General features: G+C 36.8%; 1 protein-coding gene across 1 annotated transcript; it reads left to right on the forward strand.

Moving 5' to 3' along the window:
• Positions 1-611: 611 nt before the first annotated feature.
• On the forward strand, positions 612-1,256 carry LOC124093218 (olfactory receptor 5G3-like). The gene has a single exon (XM_046445546.1). It carries the CDS (start codon positions 612-614, stop codon positions 1,254-1,256), a length of 645 nt encoding a protein of 214 aa, XP_046301502.1.
• The last annotated feature ends 16,099 nt before the right edge of the window (positions 1,257-17,355 follow it).

Below are 17,355 nucleotides of genomic sequence, written 5' to 3' on the forward strand. Positions count from 1 at the left end.
ACACACACACACAAACACACACACACTTTTCTTAGGAATCTTGGCTTTGAGATAAGATACTATTAGGAAATAAAATTTGGCCCAAATGCCATTGAGATCATTTAAATTTTGTCCCTTTTGGTGTAAGCCCATGAGGTTTCAAATTCTTTAGGGGCCTGGCTCTAAATTATTGAAAATTCCCAAGAAAATGTCCCTTGTTCTGTACAGTATGTGTACAGACTGTGTAATGCGCAGGACAAGAGGACTTGAAGATGGCTTTTATGTACACAGTGAATTAACTGATTATATTGAATAAACTGGAAGTTTCCTCTATAAATTTTTTATGTGACATAATTGTCTTCTTCTAGGAAATTTAAACTGTTTTGTTTAGTCAAGATTGATTTTTTTGAAATAAAATAGTTTTTTTTTTCTTTCTTGCAACAGATTCCAACTGACCAATGGAAGAAAAGGATGGAACAGCAGTGACAGAATTTCTTTTCTTGGGCTTCACAGACCTTCTCCATCAGAGGATTGTCCTTTTCATCCTGCTTCTTTTTGCTTATCTTGTCACCCTTGGGGGTAATTTGGGGATGATCATTCTCATATGCCTTGATCCCAGACTCTACACTCCTATGTACTTTTTTCTTAGTCACTTGTCCTTTGTGGATGTCTGTTCCTCTTCTTCCATTGCACCTAAGACACTGAGTGATATCTTTGCAGAGAGAAAAGCCATCTCTTTTGTGGGCTGTGCTGCCCAGATGTGGTTCTTTGGTCTCTTTGTGGCAGCTGAATGTCTCCTCCTGGCTGCCATGGCGTACGATCGGTACGCAGCTGTCTGTAAGCCCTTGCTGTATACTTTCATTATGTCCCAGAGAGTCTGTGTGCAGCTGGTTACAGGGCCTTACACCATAGCTCTAATAAGCACCATGACCCATACAACACTCACTTTTTGCTTACCCTTCTGTGGTCCAAATACTGTGAATCACTTCTTCTGTGATATTTCCCCATTGCTTTCCCTAGCATGTGCTGATACCTCCGTCAATAAGTGGGTGCTCTTCATTTTCGCAGGAGCTATCGGAGTTCTCAGTGGCCTGATCATCATGGTCTCCTATGTTTGCATCCTCGTGGCCATCTCAAGGGTCCAGACTGCAGAAGGGTGGTGGAAAGCCTTCTCCACCTGCTCTTCTCACCTGGCAGCTGTCACTATTCTGTATGGGACACTTTTCTTCATCTATGTCCGCCCTGGCTCAAGTTCCTTTCTGGGTATTAAAAAGTGATTTCTCTGTTTTATACAGTGGTGATCCCCATGTTGAACCCCCTCATCTACAGCTTGAGGAACAAGGAGGTGAAAGATGCTTTTAGGAGACAGTTGGAGAGGAAACATTTTCTAATAGCTAGGTAAGGTAGGATTCTATTTACACAGGGCCATAGATGTTAATGCTAAATATATAGTAAAAGGAGCACTGGATTGGGAATCAAAGGCTGCATGCCAGTCCTGATTTGGCCTTTTCACAGGTTATTTTTAAAATGGGGACGTTCTTAAATATTTTTCCCATCTCTGTCTTATTCTTTGTGACAGATGAGTATTTCAAAATATTCTAGAGATGAATTGAGGACATAAATGTAAAAATATACTAGGGGAAAATTAGGTGAATCTTGAGTGTGCGAATATTTTTTTAATCCAGACATGAAAATTGGAATTGCTAAAGGAAAGATCAAAGCACTACAATGTTAAAAGGAGAACAATTAAAGGTGAGAAAATGTTTTTGTGGATGTGACACCAGTGAGGTAATATCCTTAATACACAAAGAGCCTCAAACCTACAAAAAGAAATTCACAAGCCAGTGGATGAATAGACAATCCACAGAAATGGCATTGCTAATTGCCAAAAATGTTGGGAAAATGTTCAAAATAATTATTGATAAGGTAAATGAAGTAAAATTAAAACAAATATAGGGGCTATGGTTGTGGCTCAGTGATGGAGCACTTGCCTAGCATGTGTGAGACACTGGGTTCAACCCTCAGCACCCCATAAAAATAAATAAGTAAAATAAAGGTATTGTGTCCATCTACAACAATACTTTTTAAAAAATCCACTCTAAAAAAACAAACAACAAATGCAATGCTTTTCATTACAGAAGGAAAATGAATGGTTTTAATCATGTTGAGGTTCTTATATGACTATGTGCACTTGTTTCCTGCTGATAGTGTATGACTCCATTTCCTTACAGAAATTTGGTAGTTTCCATTTAAAAAGATAAATGTATATGTTGTTTTTATTGGCTCTATTTAGTTATATGTGACAGTATTTGATAAAATTATATATGCATGGAATATATCTTATTCTAATTAGGACCCCAGGCATGCTCTTTAAAAATTATTTTTTTAATTAATGTGTATTAATTGTACATGTTAATGGGGTTTAGAGTGATATTTCATCACATGCGTAACAGTTTGTACCAGTTAAGTCATAGTATTTAAGATTTGCCCCTCCTTATTATTTCTGTATGCTTGGAGTCTCCAAACTCCTTTTTTCCAGAGCTTCATAAAATATGTAGTGGACTATTGTGAACTATAGTCACCCCACTGTAGTGCAAAATGGTCAGAAATTATTCCTTCTATGTAACTGTGTTCTGTTTCCCATCATTTGATCTCTCTTTCTATACCCTGAGTCCTAACACTTTGACTTAGAAACCCCTCATTTAGAAATCTAGACCTCAGAAATATAAACAGTGATGAATAAAGATGATATATATTGCAGCATTATATGTAGTGTCAAAGAAAAATTAAAAGAAATAATGTGACTATCCATCAGAAGAAAATAAATGAATAATCTTTCTACAAAATGTTTTGCAACAAATAAAAAGAATGAGTTAGGTATTCACTGACTGACCTGGAAATAATTATTTTTTAAAATGTTTTTATCAGTGCATTATTACAGATTTCCATAATAATGGGGTTTATTTTGACATAATTATATAAAAATGGAATATAATTTTCTCCACTTCAGTCCCCAGTACTTCCACTTTCTCTTCCCTCCACCTGTATCCTTTCTGGAAAGAACTATTTTGTGCAGTCACTGTCAGATGAAAACAAAATCAAGTTATGGATCAACGTACAGCACTAATTACATATTTAAAAAGACAAAAATCTATGATGAATAAAAGTGTCTCCCTATGTATGTGTATATGAACATAAGGATAATTAGGAAGGATAAACAGTAAAGTGAACAATGATTATTCAATGGAAGGAGCACTGCAGATAGGGATGGGAAGCTTTTCCTATACATTTGAATTCCTATATATTTGAATTGCAGCTTAGTTCATGGTGCTCTTTGGCTCAATTCAGATATATCATATTCACCTTGTGGTGAAGATCATTGTTGTGCCTGTATAATTTATTTTTTATTTTTTAAAAATTTTTTATTGTTGGTTGTTCAAAACATTACAAATTTCTTGATATATCATATTTCACACTTTGATTCAAGTGGGTTATGAACTCCCATTTTTACCCCATATACAGATTGCAGAATTACATCAGTTACACATTCATTGATTTACATATTGCCATACTAGTGTCTGTTGTGTTCTGCTGCCTTTCCTATCCTCTACTATCCCCCCTCCCCTCCCCTCCCCTCCCCTCCCCTCCCCTCTTCTCTCTCTACCCCCTCTACTGTCATTCATTTCTCCCCCTTGTATTATTTTTCCCTTTCCCCTTACTTCCTCTTGTATGTACTTTTGTATAACCCTGAGGGTCTCCTTCCATTTCCATGCAATTTCCCTTCTCTCTCCCTTTCCCTCCCACCTCTCATCCCTGTTTAATGTTAATCTTCTTCTCCTGCTCTTCGTCCCTACTCTGTTCTTAGTTACTCTCCTTATATCAAAGAAGACATTTGGCATTTGTTTTTTAGGGATTGGCTAGCTTCACTTAGCATAATCTGCTCTAATGCCATCCATTTCCCTGCAAATTCTATGATTTTGTCATTTTTTAATTGTGCCTGTATAATTTTATTGATATATGTGCCTGTATAATTTTATTGATTGGAGAATATGACAGGATTCTGCTCATCATGAGGTATGGATGATGTCAAAACCTGCCAAACCTGTGTGCAAACATCCTTTTCTTATCAGTGATCAGATACAGATCAGAAGTCGCTTTGCAAAAGCCAAAAATTTCTTAAATGTGAATGGCATGGACTTGCAGGATACTAGTAAATCTCACATCGTGGCTTTAATAAGTTCCCTATTGTTTCCTTCCCATTATTAAATCTTTCAATGCCATAAAGTCTGAAGTATTTTGTGGCTATGGTGGCAGGATTATTTTTGCTACAATGGTGTCACTTCCAACTCTGCATCCCATTTAATGCTGGTAGATTCCTGTGTCATTCAGTGTATGGGTGTGAACAATATTACTAGTTGTGGAGTATATTGTCTCCAAGCCCCAACAGGGCCATAAAGACACTGTGCCTTTTTCTTTGTGAATTTCACTATTGTACATGCTATTATTTATGTGACAATCTCTTTATTGGTGTATAAAGATGATTAACATACAATGATTTTTATATGTCAATTTTGTACCCCCCAATGTCACTGAATTTATTATTTACAACAGCTTTTTAATGCAATCTTTAGGCTTTTCTAATTATACTATCATGTCACTTGTGAAGAAGGATAATTTGACTTCTTCCTTTCTTATTTGGGTGCCTTTTATTTCTTTCTCTTGTCTTAATGCTTTGACTAAATCTTCTAACACCATGTTGAATAGCAGTGGTGAAAGTGGATATTCTTTTCTTGTTTCTCCTATTAGAGGAACAAATATTAGAGGAAATGATTTCAGCTTTTCCCCATTCATTATGATGTGGGTTTTGTCATATACAGGCTTTATTGTATTGAAACACATTCCTTCTCTAATTTGTTGAGGATTTTAATATAAAGTGATGTTGATTTTTATCAAATGCTTTTTTTTCTGTATCTGTTGAGGTAATTATGAGGTTTCTATTATTCCTTCAGTTGATGTGATAAATCAGATTTATTGATTTGCATACGTTGAAGCATTTTTGCATACCTAAGATAATGATTTATATATGTGATCTTTTTGATGTGCTCTTGGATTAGGTTTGCTATTATTTTAAGGAGAATTTTACATCATTGTTTAACCTTGGCTCAACTTTTTTCCTTTCCCAGGGACCAAATCTTGTCCTTTCAGATTTGATCTTCTGATGTATATATTTAAGGAAATATTCTGAGTTCCTTCTTATTCCTACAGAAAGTTCTCAATATCGAACTCCTAAGAGTCTGGACTCTTCTCCTGACTTTTCTTCCTACAGCTACCACTGAGTCCCAAGAGTTTCTGAGCACTGAACCATGCTGCCTCTGAACCATGGCTCTATTTTATTTATTTCAATCATACTAAATTGTGGGTTCAATGCCATAATTTGGTGCATGTATGCAGTGTACAATGTTCAAATGAGGGTAGTTAATATTTCCCACTCCTTGAACATTTAAAACATTCTTTTGATTAACATGTAATTACTGTAATTATGTGGTACAGTATGACATTTCAAAACAAGTATGCAATATTTACTGATAAAATCAGGGTAATCAGTGCTTCATTCTTCTTACCATTTATGTTTGGAGCTGAAGGCTTTTATCATCTAGTTATTCACAACATAAATAATAGGTTATTGTGAACTATGGGCACTCCACAGTGCTGTTGAACACTAGAACTTGTGACTTCCATCTATCTAAGCTTCAGTACCCATAATATACTATCTTTCCCAGCCCTTTCTGGCCTCTAATAATCACTAGTATACATTCTAATTGGCTTTAAAGATTTTGGAGGGTACTAGGAATTTAACTCAGGAAATTTACCATTGAGCTATATCATCGACCGTTTTTATTTTTTTTAATTTTGAGACAGGGTCTCACTAAATGTCTTAGGGCCTTGCTGAGCTGCTGAGGTTTACCTTAAACTTGCAATCCCCCCCATCTCAGTCTTACAAGTAGCTAGGATTATAGGAGTACACCTCCATGCCAGACTTTTTACTTTTCTTTTCTTGTCCTGGGGCTCAAATCCAGGGCCTCATACATGATAGGGAAGTGCTCTACCATTGAGCCACATCCCCAGTCCTAAAACATTTTAAATTTAGGGGTGCTATTTTAGAATTCTCATATCTGCACAAAGCCAAGGGTGGCTAATCATCATAGAGCTGGAAATTCTGAAAACTGAACTTTCTAAATGGGTTAGGAGGTTGCCACTCACAAGAGAGAATGGAATTTCATATGGTTACATGTGATTGAGTTTCAAAATTATTTTCTCTAACAATAATAAATTCTGGAGATCTCGTGTATGGTACGGTGACTCTAGTTAATAATATTACATTATATACTTAAAATTACTAAGAGAGAAGGTATTAGATGTTTTCACCACAAACAGATACATATGAAGTGATAGATATATTAGTTAGACTGATCAAATCATTTTACAATGCATACATATATCAAAACATCACACTGTATACTGTACATATGTGATGATATATTTGGTGCTGGGGATAGAACTCAGGGCTTTGTATGCTCTCTACCTCTGAGCCACGTACCAGCCCCAATATTTACAATTTGTATTTGTCAATTATTCTTTAATAAATCTAAAAAAGCCCTTTAAAATCTTCTCTATGGGTCTGATCCTCCAGGCTTTAGCTTGTTGCAGTGAGTTGGTTCCAATTTACCACAAATATTTGGAAAAATCTTTCCTGCATGTTGTGCAGAATTAAGTCAGGGAGCTCATTACTAAAGTGCTACTGGAAGGCTCAGCTTCAGGATGGTATTATCTATTATTTATCTTTCCAGGTAGCCGAAGAAGCTGAAAAGAAGGGCAAGGCAACATTTTTTTTTTGATAATTTATTTTCTTACTAAGGAGCTATTAGCTTTGTAATTAACTTTGACCTCTGTAGGCAAAGAGTGTAGTGGCTTGTTTCTTCAGAGATGTGACTTAATTGTGTACCTAAATAACCTTCAGTGGGCCAGGTATCAAAACTTGAACTCTGTGGCCTAATTTAGTACAAATGAAATATTACACTGTCCTCTGTTTTAAACAACCGAACTCAAATGCACATTTTAGAAAACAATTTTGTGTTTTCCCTGGGCATACTGAAATATACTGGAAGATATGTGCGATCATAGAAGGTCAGAATTGAGAGGTCTTGACTTAGCCTTAATTTCTTCACTTTCACAATAATAATTCATTATAAATGGAGAAAGCCTCTGAGTTGGTTCTCAATATTCTTGTGCCAAAGGTCACATTTATATAGAATCAAGTCTTTGCTCAGTGAGAAACTTTCCATGGGTCAGGCTGGGAAAAGTACAGTTTAATAAACCTTTATGCAGTCACCAGCTATTGTTTTCATGCAGGATTTCAAGTTGAGCACAAAGTTTTTAAAATCATAACAATTTTCCTTGGTGCATGTCCCTCAGTACTATTGTTTACAGGGATTATTATTTGAGAACTCAGGTAAGTGTATTCTAGTTTCAGTCGCATACATTTTTTTTCTATAGCTTTAATTTGCTGTGATGCATGAAATGAATTGTTTCTATCTTCCTTATATAATAACTAATAAAATATAAGTCACCTGAAATGAGTATTTATATCTGGAAAGTATGAAATTATTGAAAAGTCTTACCACTCAGAGTTAAGCTCCACTATGTCTGAGACCACGATAGGTCAGCAGCTTTTCCTTTCGATAGTCTTCCTTTTCAAGCTTTCTTATTGGGAAGAAAGTGTTAGACTCCCATCAATACTTCTCTGTCAGCACACCCTGAGAATGTCTTTGTGTGTTGTAATTTTGCAAGAGCTATCTTTATTGCAAGGTCTAAAATGTGTGCTTCTCTTCCTCAGCTTTACTTTTTCTGCACTGTCCTTCCTTTTTCCACGTTTTACTTCCATTTCCTTCTTTGTTGACATAGACACTTAATTCGGAAATGATCTTGATTCACAGGGAGCACAGGCTAGTACAGAGAGGTCCTGTGCACCCTTCACCTTGTTTTCATCAATGCAAACATTTTATGGCACACGGTGTATCACCCAAATGGGGAAAGCACATTGTTAGGATGTGTCCATTTAGTTCCTTCTCATTTTATCCCAGTTGTAGGTTTGCTCAAACGCCACCGCAATCAGAATATGGAACTGTTCCATCCCCACGGAGGTCTCCCTTGTGATACCCCTTCATCGTCAGACCACTTGCTTTTATCACTGACAACCACTGACAGGTTTTCCATCTCACAGTTCTGACATTCTGAGAACATTATGTAAATGGACCAATAAGCTATGTGACCTTTGGGCCTGGCTTTAGTCAACTTAGTATAATGCCTTTGAGATTCATTTATATGGTAGTCTACATCATAATTTTTTTAACCTTTCACTATTGTAAGATATTTTGGTTGTTTCAACTGTTTGCCTAATATGAATCAAGGTTCTGTGAACATTCATATACAGGTTATTGTGTGGGCTTCAGTTTTCATTTCTCTAGGATAACTGTCCAGGAGTGAGTGCCCTTTTTTTTTTCCTTAAAGTGTTTAATTTTCTTTCCCAAGATTCTGACAACAATCAGTATTAAAGAATTAGTCATTTTTTGATGGGCTTCAAAATTATATGAATAATGACTGGATTTATAGGTATTTGCAAGTGACTTCCATCAGTACTTCTCTGGCAAGACACCCTGGGAAAGTCTTTGTGACAATTGTGCTCTTGAAAGAGCTACCGAGATGGATCAGAGAATATGCCCCAGATAGGACACTATGGCATCAGCCAATACATGTCCCAAAGCCATGTTCTCTTGTCTCTGTCTGCCCTCGAATCTCTTAGATACCCGAAATTCAATGAATTGTTTCTATAGAATCTAAGGAAGAAGGAAACAAAATTATGTTCCTAATAGAGTACCTATTTATCCTTAACCCGGGTTGAGGGGAGTTAACCATTGAAATTCATTAAAGTCATGTAATTCATTTAATTCTTACTGCCATCACCTTTGTGAGGATCTGCTCTGCTGATGGTAGATGCAAAGACTTCTCCACCTGCTCTCCCCACCTGATGGCTGTCTCCGTCCTTTACGGAACTCTTCTTCTATGTAATCTGAGCTCTGGTTTCTCTCTGGATATCCACACAGTGATTTCTATGTTTTGTACAGCTGCGATTCTCATGTTGAATCTACTTATCAACAGCCTGAGAAACAGGGAGGTCAAAGATTGCTCCAGAAGGACTTGGGATGGAAGTTGTGCTTAGACTAGCAGATGATATAGTACAGAGGCAAGAATAGTTGGCTGGGAATTGGGACATGGCATCTTTAGTTACAACTGTCTCATTTCCATTATCTTCTTTTCAAACCCAAGGAATTTAGAATTAGAGCCTTAACCTGGGATCTATGGATTATAGGACCTCAAACCTTTAGTAAAGTTCCAAGTTTTTGTGACTAGAAATGAGAGACTGTTAAATTCTGAATAAATGGAAAAGTCATAAAACAGAGAACTAACAGTAGGTCAGTTTTGGTTTATAGGATGTTGAATTCTTTAGTGATCTCTGAGCTTCCTTTGGAAATTTTTGAAACAACTTATTTGAAGCATATATTTTCAGGTAGTAGGGAACCAGGTCCTTTTCTGAAAGTATCTTCATGTTTGGAGTAGACATTTAACAATGTGGTTCTATATTCACTGTTGCTTAAAGAAGCATTTTTTAAAATTTTGCCACTGCTAGTATGAGATTTATACATCAAAGTGTAGAATGCATTGCAGTTATTAAAGCAGTGCTGGCCTCATTGTTACTATGTTCCTTAGTAAAGTCGAAGTTACTCTAAGCTATTTTTTAAAAATTTTTGACTTTTTGTTGAGAGCCAAGGCCGCTGGTCAGAATGACGCCTGGCATTTGCCAGAGGGAATGTTTGAAAGGTGACGCCAGCAAACCATTGAGATGATGATTTGAGTTAAGCTATATATAATTCCTGTGATGCTGGATTGATTGTATTGTATATTTGACCTTTACTGTCCGACAATGGGGTGGCTCTTGCTGCCTCGGGTGCCCGCTGCTTTGGAGTTCTCACTCAGATTCCTGGAGGGTTCATGTTGGTTGGGGAAGGTCCGGAGGAGGGATTTCCAGTTGGTGTGGTGTGTGCCTGGAGGAGCCTCATGGGTGGCGTTGGAGAGAGGTTCCCAGGGAGCGTGTGTGGAGTGTGCTGGTGGAGTTCAGAAATAAAGTTTGTCCCTGCTTGAGTGGCTCGTGATTTGTGCCCAGCCAGACTGTGGCAACTTTTCACGACAGACAAGGAACTGAGAGAGTGTGAAAGGTTTTATGTTAGAATAGGTGGTAAGAAAAGACTCTTTACATAGGGTAGGAATTGGGAAAGATGAACAAATTCCATTTCCATGGAATTCGGATTAGAAAAGGAGGAAATTTTAACAGGGCAAAGTTTATGACCCAGTTTATTCTGATTCTTGAATATTTTACTTCATTGCATTATATGATAGGCATTTCCAGATGAAGAGTAATAGAAATAGAAGTTTTTGAAATGCTTTGGTAATTAGTGCTGTGAGCTACTCAGCATACTTACAAAGAATCTTCATTTCTGTTGCTTGCTACCGAAGGTCTCTGACATATTGCCCAGTTTTTGTGTGCCTTCAAAAGTATTCAAAATTTCTTTTTTTTCTTTAGTAATTTCTTCCATATAATCTGATGTTAGAATTGATAATTTAGCATATCCAGGAGAAAAGAATAGATTTAATTAGAATGTATTTCTATTTAAATGTTAGTTGAGGATTCAACTCCTTTTAAAATTATAACTGAACTTTCACAATGTCCTAGATAGTGTGCTGTGAGCTGTTCAGAATTCTTTTCTGTTGTTCGTAATAAGTCTATTTCCATTTAAAAAAATAAAATGTGGAATGCAGTAGTTTTCTATGGTTGCTTTACAAATCATCAAAAACATTATAGTTTAAAATGACACAAAGTAACGACTTCATGATTTCTTTCAGGGGTCTGGGCACCTCATCACTGACTTTATATTTCAAGACTGAAATCTGTGTGGTGGTTGGCTTAGACACATGTCTGGAGGTGCTAGGCAAGAATCCATTTCAAATCTCAATTGAGTGGTTGACAAAATTCAGTACTTGGGGTTGCAGGACTGAGGTGACTATCCCTCAACAGCTGTCAGCCAGTGGCCTCTGTTGACCAATTAGGGTTGCCCACATTGCTTCTCATGAGACTCCATCTTCAGGCCAGCAGCACATGACTGCTTCTTCTCCCACTTTGAGACTCTCTGACTTTGTTCCTGTCAGCTGGAGAAAGCTCTGGGCCCACTCCAGTATAATCTATCTTTTTAAAGTTTGCTGGGCCATATAACATAACAAAGTGATATGAATAACATCATGTTGACAGATTCCAGGTCACCTATGCAGGGCCACTGTGGAAATTCTACCAATCACACTGATGTTTAGTTATCCTCAATAAATATTTTAAAAACAAATAATTGCCCAGTAAGGAGAATAATTGACCTTTAAACCTGCCCTTACTGATTCCTGAAATGTAAGTTTGTGTATATGTTTCTATAGGTTTGATGCTTTTATATGTTTGTTTCTATGCCAATATCATTATTTTCAAAAGTACTCATTAGAATATTCTATTCTTTAATAGTAATGATATAATCATACATTTGCTGAGGATCATATATATTAACTACATGTTGTGTTAACAAGTTCATGGGGTCTTTAGCTCCCATTTATAGTGAATTATTAAATGTACTTCTGCTTTATAGCTGAAGAACTTGGGGCTTCACTGAACTTGAGTCACTTCCTTCAGGTCACACATCTACAAAATGGAGGAGTTGACATTTGATGTCACTCAGAGTCCTCCAGAGACAAGGTATCATCAGTAACCAGTGGAAGGTCATTTGGTGGGAATAAAACTTACCCATTTTTTATGTGCCCAGGGTCTAAATATCTTTAGATTCTCATATGTTTATTCTTCCAAACTAAACTTACAAGTAAATTATTTAGAAAGTCAGAATTGAACATAATATTTGAATGAGATTTTGCATTTCTGTGATCAAAGATACCTGATAAGACAACCTATAGGAGAAAAAGTGTATGTTGGTTCATGGTTTCAGAGGTTTAGTCCATGGTCAGCCAAGTCCATTGCTCTGGGTCCAAGGTGAGGCAGAACATCATGGTGGAAGGGCCTGGTGGAGGTGTCCTGCTCACCTCATGGCAGCCAGGAATCAGACAGGAAGGGAAGGGAGAGGGGCTGCAAGGAAGATATACTCTTCCAGGGCATGCCCCTAGTGACCCACCTCCTCCACTCATGCCCACCTGCCTACAGTTTATCACTAGTCTTTTCAAAATGAGATGGACAGATCAGGTTATAGCTCTCACAATCCAATTATTCCACCTCCATATATTCCTGCATCATCACAAGAAGCTCGAAGCCTTGGCAGGACACCTCAGGTTTTAGTCAGCTCTTCATGAATGTGATCAGAAGGCCTGAAAAGAAGAACTTAGAAGAGGAATAGTTTATTTTGGCTCACTGTTTCAAAAGTACAGTCCAAAAGCAGTCAGTTCCATAGCTCTGGGCCTGGAGGTGAAGCAGAACATCATGGAAGCTGGCAAAGAGAGAGAGAGAGCGAGAGAGACCACATGAGCATGCATGCCACTTCCACCAGCTATGCCACACTTGCCTACAGTTACTACCCAGTCAGTCGCTCAAAGTAGGATGAACCAATTAGGCTACAGCTCTCATAATCTGATCATTTTACCTCTGAATTGTTATGCATTAATACAGAAACATTTTGGGGAGCACTTTATATCAAAACCTAATATCCAAACCATAAAAATTATATAAAACTTGGGGCTGGGGATGTGGCTCAAGCAGTAGCACTCTCGCCTGGCATGCGCGGGGCACTGGGTTAGATCCTCAGCACCACATAAAAATAAAATAAAGATGTTGTGTCCACAGAAAACTAAAAAATAAATATTAAAAAATTCTCTCTCTCTCTCTTTAAAAAAAAATTATATAAAACTCCTCAACTAAAAAGAGTTTAGTGTAAAGCTATCAAAGATAATTATCTGAGGCAAAAGAAGAACACATGAGAAAGATAGAGTTTGCAATGTGTTCTGAGCATCACTTTCTTTTTATTTAAATGTATTTTAATTTGAAAAATACAGAAACATTTTTCATGAACTGCATTGACTATAGGGTAATTTGTGTAATTATCGTATTCATATGCTCAACAACTTGGAACACAGAAGTGTATATATAGTAGGACTTCTGACACTGCCTGTTGAAACCATTAAAATATGATCTTTGCACAGTGGGAGTATTGTTTAGCAAAGAAAATAAAGCCCAAATAGAGAATGATAATACATGGTGGTATCTAAGGGAGAGAAGAGAAGAGCAGGTGCTGTTGAGTTTCAAAGGGATTGGATGTTCTGATTGCATGGGATCAGGAAAGGCAATCTGGATAGGATTATAATTAACATGTCCATCATGGTAGTCATGGAATTTTGACTTCCACTACCTTCATAAATGAGAAGGGAATGTCAGACTAGGAAGAAGGGTTTGTTTTCTGTGTGGGGTGGCACATTGCCAGGCCAGGCTGAAACATATAATGTCCCTATAGTGGGAGTAGAAGTTGTGAAGTCATATTCCTTAGGATTAAAAAAGCAATATTGAATGAGTCCAGGCCTGGATCTTCCTAAAACAGTGAGATGACTCTGAAGTTCATATGAAAATACAAAAGACTAAAATAGCCAAGCTAATCTTATATAATATCATAGAGGGATGCCTTCCTTTTCTGGATATAGATTTATAAATATATAGTGGTTAAGACAAATTGAGTATAGAAAAAAGGGCCAAATGGGACAGTGTAGAGAGTATAGATGCATTAGCTAATGTATGCTAATGGCTTTATTATTAAAGAATAAATAAATGCCATGCATGAATTCTTTATTTCTGTCAAGGATAGTAAGAAAACAGGATTACAAAGCAGAGTGTTCAATATGTCTATATGAAAATAATTGTATTTATACCCTATCTGACAAGAAATATTATTTCCAGTTGAAATTGACATTGATACACGAAAGGAAGAACATGAAGCATATAGAGTTTAATATAGAGAATATATTTGCTATATGTGTTAAGACCTTCTAGAGAAACACAGGTTTAAAAAGAGTACAAAATTCACTGAACTTGAAGGTTAATATTGATTAACCGCACTGTGTTAAACCCAATTTTGATACATCAAAAGTTACCATTAATATCATAAACATGGAACCCCAGAGTGGAAAAACATATTTACAGTGCATGTAAGTTGCATATCTAGGATATATAAATTATACTATAATTTAAAAAACAATGACAGACAATCCAGTGGAAAAGTACACCAAACTAACCATCTGAATATTGCAAAGTTGCTCAACTTCACTAGAAATCAGAGAAATGACAATTAAACATGCAGTAAGATACCATTACATACTCATCAGAATGACCAAAATTATAGTCGTTGCCTCTAGGACACTAGTTTTTAGTATGTGGTGCTACCCTTTGAAAAACCTGTATTATCACTCCATTTTAACACGCACATCTCCCATTGCCCAAGACTGCCTTATAGTGCCCCTCAGCTGAATTTTAAACAATTTTCATACTGACTATGGCCCTGGACCACCTTTTTCATTAGGGCATTTACTAACAAATTGAAATCATAAATACATATGTCTAAAAAATAAATCTCCATTCTCTTGACAGTTTTATGACCCAGAAATATCTTTCTCAAGGACTCAAGAGCTATCTCTTGAAGCACATAATCAAGAGGGTTCAGGCCCCTAAATCTTGGTGTCTGAATGTAAGAATGTAAGTCTAACTTCAATTTTTGGAAAGTAGCAAGAAGATGGCCTAATTGCATGGACCACCTTCCCACTCCTGCAATATTCTTCAGCACTTTTTAGTAGCTCTCTCCAGAAGCTAAAAAGTCTAGCTTTGTTCCAGTGGAAGTGAGTTGACTATACTCCACTGTGTTATGGTTCTCTAGAGAAAAAGAACCAAGATATATATCAAACAGAAGATTATATATAATAATATAATAATATAAAATAATATGTAAAATATCCTGTTTGATTTATTTGATTGGCTTACATAACCAGAGCTACATAGTCCTACAATAGCTGTCTGCAGGTAGGAGACTTGGTGGAACAAGTAACTACTTAGTCTAAGAAGCTGAAACTTCAGAACCAGAGGAATAAATGATACATCCCCAGTCCAGGATTGAAGGCCTGCAAACACCCTGGAGAGTCACTGGGCAGAGTCTGCTGTGGAAGAGTGAAGGAGCTGGAGTCTGATGTTCTCAGTTGATCACAGCAACAATCAAGAACCTGTTCAAGAAGAATCAAGATCGTGTCAGGTGCTGTTTCCTTGTTCTTCCAGCTTTTGTTCCATCCAACCCTTTAACCTACTGGAGAGTACTGCCCACACTTAGCGTGAGACTCTGCTTCCATCTACTATCCCACACGACAGTTATTCTTAGAAATACCCCCATTGAGACACCCAGCATCTTCTTCTTCTTTTTTTTTTTTTAGAAAGAGAGAGAGAGAGAAAGAATTTTTAATATTTATTTTTTAGTTTTTTCAGCGGACACAACATCTTTGTTTGTATGTGGTGCTGAGGATCGAACCCAGACCGCACGCATGCCAGGCGAGAGCGCTACCACTTGAGCCACATCCCCAGCCCAACCCAGCATCTTCTTAATCTCAGGCATCTCTCAATCCAATCAAGTTAAAAAATCAGATTAACCATTACATCCATCATTGTAATTGTTTCAATAGAGACAATTTCCCTTGTTTATTTAACTCTGTCTGGTGCAATTTATATTTGACAGTTTAACCAAATGAGGTGATTCCCAGGCATATTCCCAAAATAAATTCCCAGGCATATTCCCAAAATAAATACATTTACCAAAGATGTATATAAGGATGCTTATTGAGAAAAATTCACAATGGTGAAAATCTGGAAAAAAATTTAAATGCCTAATAATAAAATAATAGGTAAAACTTCTGTGGAATATTCATATAATGAAATATTATCAGCAATAAAAATTTATAGACTACAGGTTTGTTTAACAACAGATGAATTTCACACACAAAATACATTCATTTGATGCTGATGGTGGTGATGCTCTACTTTCTTATGTGGCTGGAGGCTACATACATGTGTTGACTATCTAATAATTTACTGAGAAGTATCCCTAAGATTTGTGCAACTCTCTTGTAAAGACTGCTGTTATTGTCAACAAAAGCTTAAAAAGTAGCATCAGACTGGCATGTAAGAAACTTAGAAGTCACCCATCCATCTTAACAAAGACTTAAAAAACTCCATAAATTTAAAAATCAACAATTCATCTCAGACGTGTAGAGGTGAGGTCACAGTATAGAGTACTCCTCTGTTGCACATTCTGTATTTGGGCTGCAAGTTTTTCTGTAAATGGTATGTGGATGCACAACCCTGTGTCTATCTTCCTGGAACTCTCAGAGGACCCCAGGTCAGGCAAGGAATGAAAAAAGACAACAAAACATGGAATAGCCAAAAGGAAACTCAGGTCTTCTCTGAAGACATAGGAGAAAAGGGAGTAAGTCTCCACTAGGGTCTGCGAAACCCCACCGTCGGCCTGTGTGTTGAGATAAGATCAAAATCTCTTGGGTCACTCATGATCTTGGTGTAATTACATTACAGAAGCCACAGGAGGACAAAATCAAGGACCAAGTGTCATTGAAGTCAAGGAAAATGTAGAACAGTTCTGAAAACAGAATCTGGCACTCAGAATTCAGTATTGGCTCAACTCCTTCTTTTTCCTTCACAAATCAAAATCCAGGCCTGAGTTTCCTAAAAGTGCATCTCAAGGAAATAGCAGTAATGCCTTTCTAATCTCAGAAGAGTTTCTCATTATCCAACTTCTAAAAGAAGTTATATTGATCTCCTGACTCTTCTTCCTGTAGCAACATTTTTAGAATCATTTATTTATTTAAAGCCTTTGTAGAAATATTTCCTGTAGACTTAGTTTTAAAGGAAATATTTGGAAACTGGAGAGAAAGTCCTTTCACATTCTATGCTTGTTTTTATGAAGTCGGTGGACACAATAAAATTCATTGTTATATATTATCATTTCTCCAAAGAAAAAGAGAACGAGGTAATGAGACAGAAAGTTAATGAGGCTAGGATCTGGCCAATGGTACTCTGATAGGGTGCTCAAAATCAGAGTAGAAACAGAGAGAGCATAGTTCAGAAAAAACAATCTTGGCTCTGAGAATCCCTTCCTTAGGTGTACTGTAGCAGAAATATGAATGAAATGAGGA

Source organism: Marmota monax, unplaced genomic scaffold (assembly GCF_021218885.2).
Source record: "Marmota monax isolate L192 unplaced genomic scaffold, Marmota_monax_Labrador192_F-V1.1 WCK01_AAM20220418_F8-fsc00038, whole genome shotgun sequence".
Taxonomy (NCBI): Eukaryota; Metazoa; Chordata; class Mammalia; order Rodentia; family Sciuridae; genus Marmota; species Marmota monax.

What these genes read in the sequence shown, in the direction of transcription:
- LOC124093218 (XM_046445546.1), top strand. Translation starts at nt 612, where the DNA reads ATGTACTTTTTTCTTAGTCACTTGTCCTTTGTGGATGTCTGTTCCTCT.